At 40.4% G+C, this 13,538-nt stretch overlaps 1 protein-coding gene across 4 annotated transcripts in view; it reads left to right on the top strand.

The window, feature by feature from the left end:
• LOC148831676 (laminin subunit alpha-3-like) overlaps window positions 1-13,538 on the top strand; it is a 124,833-nt gene that overhangs the window by 52,860 nt on the left and 58,435 nt on the right. For 3 of the 4 annotated variants that reach the window (XM_088918801.1, XM_088918800.1, XM_088918803.1), the window contains exons 18-26: window positions 286-385; window positions 3,302-3,354; window positions 4,112-4,217; window positions 4,682-4,781; window positions 6,382-6,538; window positions 7,759-7,900; window positions 11,212-11,354; window positions 12,309-12,415; window positions 12,886-13,039. In XM_088918801.1, coding sequence (XP_088774927.1) covers window positions 286-385; window positions 3,302-3,354; window positions 4,112-4,217; window positions 4,682-4,781; window positions 6,382-6,538; window positions 7,759-7,900; window positions 11,212-11,354; window positions 12,309-12,415; window positions 12,886-13,039 — 1,062 coding nt within the window. Of the gene's footprint in view, window positions 1-285; window positions 386-3,301; window positions 3,355-4,111; window positions 4,218-4,681; window positions 4,782-6,381; window positions 6,539-7,758; window positions 7,901-8,069; window positions 8,203-11,211; window positions 11,355-12,308; window positions 12,416-12,885; window positions 13,040-13,538 lie in introns of all 4 variants that reach the window. The other variant, XM_088918802.1, reaches the window with a different exon arrangement.

Here is a 13,538-nt window from a genome sequence, read left to right as displayed (position 1 = left end):
GCAGTGCCAGCATGAGGACAGCTGTCTGCTGACAGCTGTCAGACATTTCAGTCAGAGGACCCCAAAATGATAACCCCAAACGAGCACAAAAGCTTACTGCTGTGAATCTGATCATGTGTGTGAATGTAGTGTTTCCATCTTGCTTCAAAAACATCTTTGGGTATTTTGCTGTTTAAATTCTGTTTGGGTGAATGTATTTCTGAACCTGTGGTTGTAGTAGTCAGTTAGGCAATGTCAAATAAAGATGCAGTGATGTCATGACGACCTCGACCTCTCTTTCACCAGGGGTCTTGCCAGTGTCTGCCAGATGTTGGAGGCCCTTTCTGTGACAGGTGTAAACCCCTGTACTGGAACTTAGCTCAGGAGAACCCCAATGGGTGCATTGGTAAGAAAATCCACAGACATTGGAATCCTGGTACTGTATAAACATGTAGCGCTACGGTATGCTTTCACCTGCTGTGTCTGCATGCTGTTGAAGCTCATGATCCTGATGGATACTGTACCATGTGCTGCAGCCAAACTGCCCCAAAGGGAAATTATTGGGGCTGGAAAACAGATGGTTTGCAGATCTTTTTTCCATAGGTGACTTGATTTGAACTTCAGCCATACTGTATTTGTTATAAGAACATGGAAGCTTTTTAAAGACAATTTAGTAGCTAATTGATCAAAGGATCTCATCCAGCCATCTCTTGAAAGAAACAAAGGGATTGGCTTTAACAACACTGGGTAAGTAGTTTGTTCCAGACGGGAGCTGAGATAGCCGGGGTACAGTTTATACTTGAAATTACACATATTGTAGGGCTCCATTTCCGACCCGTGCTTCAGTGTCATTCTGAGTTCCAGTGTCTTCACATTGAGCACTACACTAGTGCAATATTGAACATTCACAATAGAATCAAGAAACATAAGCACCCGAACAGGGACTTGAGCCCTGGACTCTCAGATTAAAAGACTGATGCTCTACCGACTGAGCTATCCGGGTTCTCGTTGGTGCCGTATTGAATGAGCTTTGAGCTCTGAGCTTGATTTGCTGCCCTTCCTGTTTAGACCAGACTAGCAGATCACAGTACATTCACCTAAGTGCTGGTTAAACCAGTGCCACCCCTGGGGGAACTGACATACCAGATTTAATTATCTTAGGACAAACAATGACATGTGCAGAAGAAAGGCTCTGTCAGTGTTTGCTTTACTTCTTTATGATTTGTGCCAAAACACTCAGAGCACTTATGTATATGTATCATATTAAAATATGATAAAAATGTTTTTTTTTCTTTGACATTACAAATAGACCTTGATGGGTGGCATGCAAGAATGAAGGACAGAATCAGTGCCAACTGCAGGCAGTGAAAGACTGGAAAGTCACGCAATCCGCTAGAAAGTTATGCTATTGGAAACATCTGGCCATCCTAGAAATATGTTTTCTAACTCTAAATGTAGAAGGATGCTCACTATTAGCAGGTTAGCAGGATTATGTTTAACTTTGGCAGCCACCTTTTAAAAACAGATATTATTGGGCAGAATGCGGACTTTTTAAAATTTGTGATTGACAATAATTTCACCTTTTACGCCTTCTTCTTTGTGATAACTAGTTTTTAATCAACCAGACCTTCATTCTGTCAGTGCACTCTCCCCTGTTCAGACGGTGCTGTCAGAGGGCTGCAGACCTGGTCCACGGCGCCACAGGCTCTCACCAGCGATTACTCTGCATTTCAGCCTGTACTCTGAGAGGGTTTATCTGTTTTGTGCTTCTAAATGTTTTACAGATTTATAAATGTTTTTTTTGTTAATGCTTTATCAGTGTGTGTTTATTTTATGGCGGCATGGTTGTGCTTCACAGCACTGGGGCCCTGGGTTCAAATCCAGGGTGCTGTCTGTGTGGAGTTTGCATGTTCCCCCTGTGTTTGCGCTGTTTTTTTTCAGGAGCTCCGGTTTCCTCCCGCAGTCCAAAGACATGCTGGTGGGTTCATTAGATTTTGGGTAATTTGGCCCAGGTGTGAGTGTGTGCGCGTCTGAGAAAACTGGGTGGATCCTTTTGGGACGTCAGACGTTTCTTTTTTAGTAGTTCAAATAGGGAGCTGCGTCAGCATGCGTAGGCTGCAAAGGAACAAGTAAAGGTTTATTCCCTGCTGAAAAGAGAAGAAAATAAACGCAACTTTCAGCTGTGTGATTCTGGTGATTTTGCCTTCTGTCTAAAGACAGCTGATTAAAAACCAACCATTAGAAGCCTCTGCTTCCTGCTTTCTTAAATAGTTGGTTTGCAGTGACTGGTCAGGTGACCGAGGGTAGTGGCTCATTCTCCAGAGAATTCTGGGATATGTGGTTCACACAAAGGCTGCCATCTTGTCTGAACTTGCTGTGTCATCACAGGAGTTAACTACTGGTTAATTTAAGATTAAATTTAAACATAGCTTTGATCCACCAGCCAGTCACAACTTAGAGACTCAGTACTTGATGACAGCTTTTCAATTGTGGAACATTAAATCCCGAGTTTGTAATTTGTAGTTTATGTTACAGTTTTTAATCTGGGCGTTGATCAACAATAATAATTTAAAAATAAATAAAAGGAAAAGTACAGTTTGCTAAAATGTGTACAGTGAGTATTTACTGTATATAGTCCTATTTATTGTATATGGGACTAAAAGGGTGAGAGAACCTGATGTTTCTTTGCCCAGTCAAGGAAGCAGAGCACAAATCAGATCTTTAAGGCTCCAGCTCATGTGTCGAGGAATGTTACTGTATATCTTGAGTCAGAAAATGTGGTCAGTGTTCCTGAAGGAATAATAATAACAATGGACAGCACATTGTGCAGAGGTCAGCATTGCTGCCTCGCATGCTGGTTCCCTGCGTTCAAATCCTGGGATCCTGTCTTTGTGGAGTTTGTATGTCCTCCCAGTCTTTGTGTGATATTCTACTGAAAGCTCATGTTTCCTCCCACAGCCCAAAGACCTACTGGGTTGTTCTCTGGCCCAGGAGTGAGTGTGTACGTGTCTGTGTGATAGACTGGTGTCCCGTCCATCCAGTGTGTATCCTGCCGTGTGCCCATTGCTTACCGGGACAGGCTCTGGCTCTTCTCTGACGACACTTTGGATAAAGCGACTAGAGATTGGATGATGATCATAAGGAGGAACACAAGTACTCCAGTCCTGTACACTTAACTGTGATCTTTAGTTGTGTTAAGCATTGTGGTGTCTCCTCAGAGAGAGGACTGGTGTTTCTCTCATCACAGCACATTCTCTGCCTTTTTTTAGCCAAACTTCCCATTCTCAAGGGTTTGGTCTCCTTTCCTTCCTGTCTTTTGCAGAGTGTCAGTGTGAAGTCAAGGGCACAGTCAGCGGCACCGGAGAGTGTCGACAGGTGAGCTGAATCTCTCCCAGCTGGTTTGGTCCTTCACCTCTGGTGCTGAGTAGCGGATTGTATTCTGTAAACAGCTAAATGCCATTTACCAAAAATAATTATCTTGAATGTCCGTCCCAACGTCTTATCAGTTGAATAGTTGAATAACGTTCACAGTACTACATAGGTGTATTTTGTTCATGAATAAATTGCTGGTTTATATTAGCCCTGTGCTTTGACAATGAGCTTCTGAAGCTTTTGAGAGTGTTGCCCTTGGCAGATTCTGGCTCTGAGCAAAATGTAAATTGATTTCATGACTTTCCCTGCCCATCTTATACAGTAGATTAACTCGAAAATCTGCTTGAAAAAGAGTTTAAATCCTGGGGCAGCACAGCAACAAAAATAAAAATATAATCAATAATGCCTATTAAATCTATTAAGACTCACATGCAGACATCCAGTTATTGTCCTTTGTTTGGTAGAAATACTGTAGGTCCTGGTGTTAACTTCTGTTCTGACACAGTCACGGTGGGAGTGTACCTGTATATGTTGGATGTGGAGGTCTGCTTTTAGGGTAGATAGAAGTTTAAAGGGAAAGCATGATTAATTTTGAAGCACCAAACTTGTGTTTTCATTTTAATTTGTTCTGTATGTCCAGATCAGGCGGTTAATTTTTTTCTATGCTGCTACACATTTTCTTTAATTTGTTAAAATAACCATAACTTCAGCTTCTGTGCTCTTTAGAAACACTCTTTATCGTGACTTAAATTTGTTCCAGCAAAGTGGCGAGTGTTACTGCAAGCCCAATACCTGCAGCCACACCTGTAATGCTTGTAAGGATGGATACTTCAACCTGCAGAAAAGCAGCTATTTTGGATGTCAAGGTGGGTGTGTTAATACTGATCTCCGAATGCCAGGACTTTGTTCTAGAAATAAATAATTAATGTTGCAAAACTTTGATTACAGCATAATGAGAAAAAATGTGAATTCAGTTTGATACGCACAACCTAGAGAGAAGCTGTTCAGAGTTGGAGGCTGAAGAGGTAGGAGGCATTTGTTAGACATGAATTGACTTGAAGATAATTCATTTATTTTGGAAGTATTTTGTACAGACCTAGTTAATCCTTTTTTAAACACAGGTTTGTAGCAGTTCTGAAAAAACAATGCCTTTCTTGTACTGGAATTAAATAACTTTGATGGGTTGTGCTGTCTAAGGGCTGAGCAGTGCAAAGCCAGTGCAGTGTGATTCGCTAGACGTTTCCAGAGAGGGGGGTCGGTCCTACAGCAGGATATTTGTAATGATACAGTGTCTCTCGATGAACAACGGCTCTGCTGTTCTTGTTGAAAGGCTGCCAGTGTGATGTTGGAGGATCAGTCAGCCATGCTTGCGATGAGAGGTCTGGACAGTGCCAGTGTCGGACACATGTGGTGGGACGCACCTGCAACCAGTAAGGACAGAAAAATACTCTGGTGTAGTATTCCGGAGCATATATATATATATCATCTTTTTTTTAGTATGAATGCATATTCATTATCCATTCAGTTGCACAAAAGACAGTATATTTGTCATGCAGAGGTCAACCAATAATGTTTTGGGATCTAATCAGTGATCTGTTGATTGGTATAGCACCCCTTGCATGTATCCAGGTGTTTCATGTGGTTTTAATGTAATTTCTTTTTTTAACATGCTGAAATCTTCAATGTCCAATTATTGACACACAGAAATCCAGTGCTCAGAGGAGAAAAGAACAAGCTGTCAGCGTGAATGTAAACTACAGCTTTCAGAGATAATCGGAATGAGTTCTGCCTTTAATGCCATTGGCAAATGTATTCATCGTGTTAAATGAAGTTACTGAAATATGGTTTGGACTTTCTGAATGCATTATTAAACCTTGGCAACTTGGGGTTAGAGCACAGGGTCAGCCTGGAGCAGTTGGGGCTAAGGGCCTTCCTCAGGGGCCCAATGGAGTAGGATTCCTTTGCCGGCCGCGGGATACAAACCGGCAACCTTCCTGCCACAGGCGTGGATCCTTAGCCACAGTGCCACCACTCCGCCCATTTAGAGATTCATAAAGCTAGAGTTTTAAAGTCAGAGATGAGATATTAAGGCTAAAGAGATTCTAACAGTTTCACACCGCAATGCAGCAGATTCCAAGAGTCTTGCACTGGTTCAAACCTCAGTCTTCACACACCCTTTACACATTAATTTACACGTTACATCTTTGACTATTACTGATAATGTGGCAGCAAAAAAGCACATTGCTCTAACATTTAAACATAAAATTATGAAGAGCATCTTAAAGAGTTATGTAATCAAATTAAAGTAACATTCCTGTATATAGTATTTACAGTAGTGCCCCTTGGTGAACAGTTATTTTAGGGTTTTGTTTTGTTACATTATGCTGTAAATCACAGAGTTTATATGTAAACATTTTGCTGTACTACTGTACATTCACTGACAGAAGCCCCTCTAAGTAAGATGAGATGTTCTGTGACTGTATTCCACAAGGTTATCCCTTGACCCTGTTCCTTTTCTCTAGGAGGGTGCGAGGAGGGCGATGGCACTGTATATATATTTGACTTAGTGTTCTAACATTGTCAACAGCAGGATTAAGATTCAGGGATCCTTCTAGCCAGGGAAGGTGCTGGAAGTCTACCTCTTGTTCCTCAAGTCAACTTACACTTTCATTGAAACTGTCTACTCATCTGACAGAGGACTCCTAACATTATGATCACTGACAATTGTGTGCTAATGGCAATTTGACTTTTTCTAAAAAAAAAACTACACAGAAAAGGTTCAGCATCTTTGAAATTGCAGTGCATCTAGATTTTTTTAATGACCCCTCTAGATACATTCGTTTTCCATTTGATAAAAAAGTGCAACACAAAAGCATGGTAAACCATTGCAGCTTCTAAAAGATTAATAATGATTCAGTTTGATAAAAATACTCCACTTGTTTCGATCAATACAGTATATATATATAAATAAAATTACTATGTAAACGAGACAGTGATTTTCTTGGCTAAAGCTTACCCTCTTTCCTAAAGGCCAGAAACGAACTTTTACTTCCCGGATCTGCATCACATCAAATACGAGGTTGAGGATGCCGTGACTCCCAGCGGCAGGACTGCTCGCTTTGGCTACGACCAGCGGGAATTTCCAGACTTCAGCTGGAGGGGCTACGCAACCATGTCATCTGCACAAGTAGGAAACGTGAAGTTGTGATTGTGATCGTTCGGGGCTTTCTCTTTACTGTTTTTCCTTTAGAGGAGGGGAAAGTCGGTCAGCTACAATGTGCTCAGTATACATTTTAGCAAAAAAGAAAGGTTTTTGACTTGGCTTTCATTGATATGCTTTATATTGGCTGCTAACATCAAACCTGTCAAACACAACACCAAATCAATGTCCAGAATTAGGATCAGGTTAAGGTTAGGAACTGCACAGTGTTGATAAGAATGTGATTTCAGCATGAACTGGTTGTCATAGGCGGTCTTACAGTAGAATTTAGGTTATTATAAAGTAATGTTTTATAGGTTTCAGGTCAAACATCTAGAATCTGTGGGCGCTGTTTAGAGTATGGACAGGGTTATGCTTTGGTTAAAGTGTTAGGATTCCCATTAAACACAGACTTCAAGTAAGATAAGTACAGTACGTTTACAGTTGTCTTTTAGCTGGGAAAATTAAAGCAAGGGTGTTGTGAGCAACATTTGTTTTTGGTTTTGGCTGATAGCCAGCTGTAGTAGAATTGACATGTTAAATTATTTAAAATGATGTTTTAGTTTTACCATCTTAAGAATGGTTGTCCACTTTAGACTAGGAGCAATTTTACTAAGTATTACTAAGCAGAATTTGAAATATGAAACTCTACTGTAGCGTAACTTAGTGTTTAAAGTTTGATGGGAATCCTCTAGTTCATAGCATTCATAAAAACAAATATAACCTTAAATTTAACTCAGATCTGTACCAATAGTTGCAATGTAACTTCATGAAATAGTGCCTGCTGGAAACAGTTATAGTACGATACCTTTGGTATGACGTAGAATACTTAGAACATCCCAACTTAATGTATATTTTACAATTAAATCTAAAACAAACTTGTATTGTTCAACCTTTCTGAAAATATTATTGTAAGTAATTACAAATGTTTGAGTGAGAGGACTGCACTTTTAAACCTACACGTTGTACATTGTGGCTTGATCACTGTTGGGTGTTTGTGGCGGAGAAAAGCAGTGAGGAGGGCTGATCCCATCTTCACTTGGCAGTGGTTTTGAAGAGCCTTCCTCTCTGCTGCTTGTTACACTGTGTGGGCGCTTCTGTTGTGAAGGGGACGGTGGCGGTGGAGACTGGCAGGCCTGTGAGGGGTTGTGGTTTCTGTCTTGCGCAGTTCTCCTCCTGTCTTTGGCCCTAATACTCTTTCTTCCCAGCCAGAGGTGGTCCTGCCACTCACTGTGACTTCTCCTAGCCTCTACCGTATTGTAGTATGTTTCGCCACCCCGGCTTCCAAAACGGCTGCCAGAGGGAGGATCTTGGTGGCAGAGGAAGTTCATTTTCACTCTTGTTGTAATTGTAAGTGAGCCTTTCAAGCGTGTGTGCTTATGTCTCCGTCTGGCTGTCTCGACTGGCATACTGTACCTCTCTGCATGGCTCCTTGACACCATCCCAAGACGCTGCCTGTCCGTTCTTTCCTCCTTCCTGTACCCGTTCCTGTACCCTTATTGCCTTCCCCCTTTTTCAGAATGAAGTCAGAGTAACAGTGCATGTGGATGAGGCAAGCCACTCTTTGTTCAATGTCATCCTGAGGTTTGTTAACCCCGGAGACACGGCTCTGTATGGCCGTGTGACTGCTTCCCAAGTCCGTGCTAGCACAGGTAAGGCAGCTGGCCTTGTGTTTTCAAAGCTGCTTCCCGTGGGATTTGTTTTCTGTTTTAAGGAGCTCATTTCCTGGCATGGTACAGTATGATGATCTGTGGTGAGAGGCTAATCCATGATAAATCAGTCTTATGTAGTTGAGTCTATTTTTTAAAGCATTTGAATGCTATTTTGATCATAAATGAGCGTGAAGGTCACATTATTGATTGGCATTATTTTTGTCATTGTTTTATTGTATTCTAGGGTTCTGAGATTACTGTTTGAACTGTGAGAAGCATTACATTCACAGGGTGTTGCAGTGTAAATATACAGTATATGAGTCTTTCCAGTGTTTCACAAGTCCAGAAATTTCCCTGTCTTGCAATTTTTCTATTTTTTCCCCAAAAATAAATGTGGCCTTTTTAGTGCCATCATGCTTTGTTAGGGCATCTTATTAATGACATTTTTACGTTTGGTGTTGGTCAGGATTGTAATGTAATGTTTCAGTTGTAGGCATATTCCCAAAGACATGAGCATATGGCATGAGATGCTGTAGTTTGTCTCCTTAACTTCAAGTTCCCTTTTTACCTCCTAGTGATGTCACGGGTCCTGTTTCAGCTCTTCTAGTAAATCTGTGAGCCCTATAGAATTAAGAGCCTTTCGTTCTTGCTCAAATTAAAAATGTAGCTTTTACAGAATCGTTTCTAACTTCTTGAAAGACAAGCGAAGTAAAAAAAAGTACCCACAATTTGATAGCAGAAATTACTATCCCAATATGCCTCTGGAAAAACTGAATCACTTTCAAAACATACTGTATCTAAGTCGCCTTTTTTTTTTGGAGGATATACAGTATATTTGTTGAAAATAAATGAAGAAATTGCTGTTGCAGTGCAACTATGTAGTCATGTCACTGTAAATAATGTTTTTAAGTCTTTCCATCTGGATTTCAGTCACAATACACTTGTCTTTGTTGAAGTTGCAAAATATCTGCGATTTATTTATTTTGTGTTGGGATCACAATCTAAATGGTTTTCTTCTATCACAGCACTACTTCCTGTACTGTAAATCAGGACATTCTGCTTACTCAGATGCCCTTGTTTGACTTCCCTTAAAGGGTTGAAGTCCTTGGGTAAATCTTTCAAATATGACTTGATCTCGTCTGGTATTTCACAGGGCTCAGTATGTTTTTTTTTCATGGATAAAATATTGGAATGTTCTGCTTGCAGGACATTCTAAAACTACATTTTAACAGTTATCAAGTCTTTGGAATTTGCTTGTTTTCTCTGTCTCTGATGAATTATCAGAATTATATGCTCATCCAATATTTTCATGATTTAGGAATATGATTTAATAAATGTTTGTTTTAATTTATGTTGACCAACATTTTATTTAATGGTACTTATTAATATTGTTCTTCACGATAAAGTCATTGTCACTGAATTAGACATCATAGACATATTATAGATATTATAGACTTTATAGAAAACACACCTTTGTCTTTGGAAAATTCAGGAAACTTTACTTCAGTTTTCACTTGGATATAGCAGAAGAGTCTGAACAATACTCTTCTTTTTCATGTAACAGTTTTATAGAGAGCATGTATTTGTCAGATAAGTAGATGAAACAAGCTAGGTGTTTGATTTTTGGTTCTGATATTGCAAAATTACAAATTCTTTCCTGTGTTTTGAGCAAGATTCTTCATAAACAACAAAAGCAAACAGATAAAATAAACAGAAAGTTGTATGGCCTGGCACGAGTCTTGACTTTAAACTGTATCTTCTTGATGCATTTGAGATAACCACTGAATGCTTGTTAATTTACATAACAGGATATCGTCTGTTTCACGTTTTCTTCCAGTACTGTGTGCATGATAATTGTAATTCCACTAGCTCCCATCAACACTTTAATTTGTTTACCCGCTAACATCATTCATTCTTTTCCTAGCTTTTTTGTAGCAAATTTGTTTAAAGTTTATTTTATCTTTTGTGTATAATTTAATCTGACTAGGCTTTGATGCTTTTTGTATCCGTTTCTTTAAAGAAATCAGGGTTTGAAAAGTTTGTATTATTATAAGACTACTGTACTGTATATACTGAACATCAAAAGAAATACTATTTATGCATCTATGTGTTAAGAAAAATATGTATATATATGAAATATGTATAGATGTTGTGGGTATTAATGAAATTATTTTGATTAATTCACCATTCATGTCTGACCGTGATATCTTTGAGTGATATAGATTATTCCATCAGCTCTAAATCATCTCATTAGCGAGAAACTTGATTGAGCACAGATAATGAGGTGTGGACACCTGTTGAATGTCAAGCCTAGTGAAATTCAAGAAATGAAAAGGCTAAGAGGAACCAACATGCCCAGATACTCAAAAGAGCAACCCCTTTTGTGACATCGGCACAGTATGTTGAAAGCTGGATGCAGATCAGTGAATACAGAACAACAATAACGTTTGCAAAATGAGAATGAGCCAGTAATTCCCTATTGCCAGACCTGAGCTCCTTTGAACATCTGTGGGATGAGAAGGGACAAGGAGGGGCATTTAGGGTACAGAGACCTGTGAACAGGCACGTACTTGATCAGGCTCTACAAGGGGAGTGGGACAGTCCCTTCATCCTGATTAACTCATGTTAATCTGCTTAATCAGTCTGCCTACAGTATAAAATGTCAGTGTGTTACAAAATGTCAGTGCATCTGCTACAAAAATATTGTTATAAAAACTGATACATTTCTTTTGAGGCTCAGTATACACTGCAAATACATCTGGGGCAAACAGAAGTGATTGGCCCGGCCTGATGCTAAATCTGATCACATGACAGTGAATTTAAATTTGTTTTTCTTTCTGTGTCATTTTTTAATTTGATTGAGAGTATTATACATATAGTACAGTACGTAATAATATTTATTCTGTATTAACTCTTCAGTAGAAGAGACCAGGATTAGTTAAGAAGTTGAGCAAAAATCTAAATAATGCCATCTCCCAACACTACATTCCTGTTTGGTCGTGTTCTTAGGGCCAGGACAAAGCAAGGAGGTGATATTTCCGCCCAGTTCTTCCCCAGCTTTCATCACCGTCCCAGGGAATGGGTTCACTGATCCCTTCCCTCTCCTCCCGGGGAAGTGGGTCATCAGTATCAAGGCTGAAGGCGTCCTGCTGGTGAGTCATATGAAGGTCGAAGGGCAGGAGCACGCTGGTAAGACTGCTGTCACTGAGACTTACAGTTGACCATTCACTGGAAGCAAGCTGGAAAAATTAATTTATTTTAACAAAAATTCTTTTGTCTTAGCTTAGTAAGGTATTAGATGTCTTGACTTTGGAAAAGACAAAGATTAATACTCAAATGTGTGTTGTGTTGTTCATGATTTTTACCCCCTTTACATTTGTTTGGCAAGATTACAACACCTTTTGTTTGGAAGAAAATTTTGAATTGTCAGCTAATCAGGAATCCCCAATTGTTTCAACTTGACTTCAGCTGCAAATCCCGTACTACACAGAGAAGGCGAGAACCTGCTCCTCCAGTTCACAGGCTTGTTGGAGCCATGTGTTATTTCAAGCTCCATGTGCCTTGCAGCAGTCTTAGCACTGACAACAGGGGCGGGACCCAGCAGGGCCCATGAGCCTCTGTGGCAGAACTAATTGTCCTGGTCATAGCTGGTCAGACATGGCCCTAGCCCAAACCTGGGATGTCAGGGCCTTAGGGTGTAACCTGAGTCTTGACTGAGTGCCTTTACTGTCTAAAACCTAGTCTAAAAATGAACTGGAGAAGTGGCTTGTGTTGTTCACTTCTTGTGAAGTTACAGCCATCCATGGATGTAATTTTGCAAATGGTTTCTGTCACTGACAAAATTATACCATTTACCAAATCATTAATTAAAGCAAAATATCATCACTAAAGGATTAAGAGGATATAAGAGTAATTATGAGCAAGAAAAGTAGGACACTAAACTGAGAGAGTTTGAAAACATGGATGGAGTTCTTGCTTGTGGATAGAACAGAGTAGTTTTCATGCAATGTTGCGTTCTGCTTTTAATAAAAATACTCTGCTTCTACTTCATTGTTACTTGAGATTACAGTTATCCTAAAATTTATTTTATTTGCTCGCTTTCATAGGACTACTTAGTATTGCTGCCCAGCAGTTACTATGAAGCACCTATTCTGTCCCTGAAGGTCACCGAGCCGTGCACATACGAGTCCAGTGCAGAGAACTCCGACAGGAAGTAAGCTTGTCTGCTGCAGACAATGTACAGTGTGGCCAGTTCTGTGAGAAACCCTGGTGGACCAGCCGATTGCCGTGGGCATCTACCACAAAATGTTGTATTAACTGTAAATGATTTAAAAAAGATGTTTAAAAAAATGTACATTTATCACTATTTTCACATTTGGAGAAAAAGTAAAATAAGCCGCACTAAAGATGGCAAAATCTACAGGTACTTCACAGTCACCTGAGGCTGTGGGTAAGGAAAGGACAGCTGGCCTATGTATCTTGTGATCCATGGACCTCATCCAGATGCTTCTTGTAACCTCAAAAAACCTGAAAAGTGTGGTGTAGTAAGATTTTAAGGAGGCAGCAGAAAAGCCTACAGCTGCAGCCGAGTGCCTGAGAGGTTTTCAGGGGGGCTTGCTGGCTGCTCTCACACGTGACCAGCGCTGTTGATGAGTCTCGCTGTCGCCCCCTCTCCCTGCGCAGCTGCCTGCTGTACAAGCACGTGCCGATGGATGGGTTCCCGGCTGCTCTGGGAGCCGAGGGCCTGCACTCGACGAGGGGCAGGAAGAGGAGACAAGTCCGCATACAGCAGCCTACGCCTCAGCACCCCGAGATGGTCTCTTTCAGTGGCCGACAGGTGCAGCCCCGCCCGCCCCGGGGATACATACAGTACACACCCTTCAAACCCCTTGTTCAATACCTTCCAGTTACTCCCATCAGAACGCAGATACCGACTCCCCAACTCCAAAGCCAACAGAGTCAAGTTCTCATTCATACCAGTAGCCATATTGTTACTTAACACTTGACCTTCTTTCTATGTACAGTATATATTTACATTATGTACAGTATATTGTTGAGCTGGGCTGCAGCTTCTCTTTAGGTTTCGACATCTGATGTCACTGTTTTAGTTAAAATTTTCTTTATTAAAAGTTTTTATTCATGTAGAATTTGGAGCTTATAATATGTATCAATTTGCTAAGTAGAGCAATACAGAGCACCTACAGGATGGGTGATATATGATAAGGCATCCTCGTCTTAAGTGATTAACTCATTTTCTGAATATCTCACATATCAGACATATCAGGCCTTCATTGCAATGACAGATCACTTTTCGCCAGCAAACAAAACCTGCTTTA

Source organism: Atractosteus spatula, chromosome 6, assembly GCF_055471065.1.
Source record: "Atractosteus spatula isolate fAtrSpa1 chromosome 6, fAtrSpa1.hap1, whole genome shotgun sequence".
NCBI classification, from domain to species: Eukaryota; Metazoa; Chordata; class Actinopteri; order Semionotiformes; family Lepisosteidae; genus Atractosteus; species Atractosteus spatula.
The sequence above is the reverse complement of the archived record's forward strand: the minus strand, read 5'-3'. Positions and strand labels throughout refer to the sequence as shown.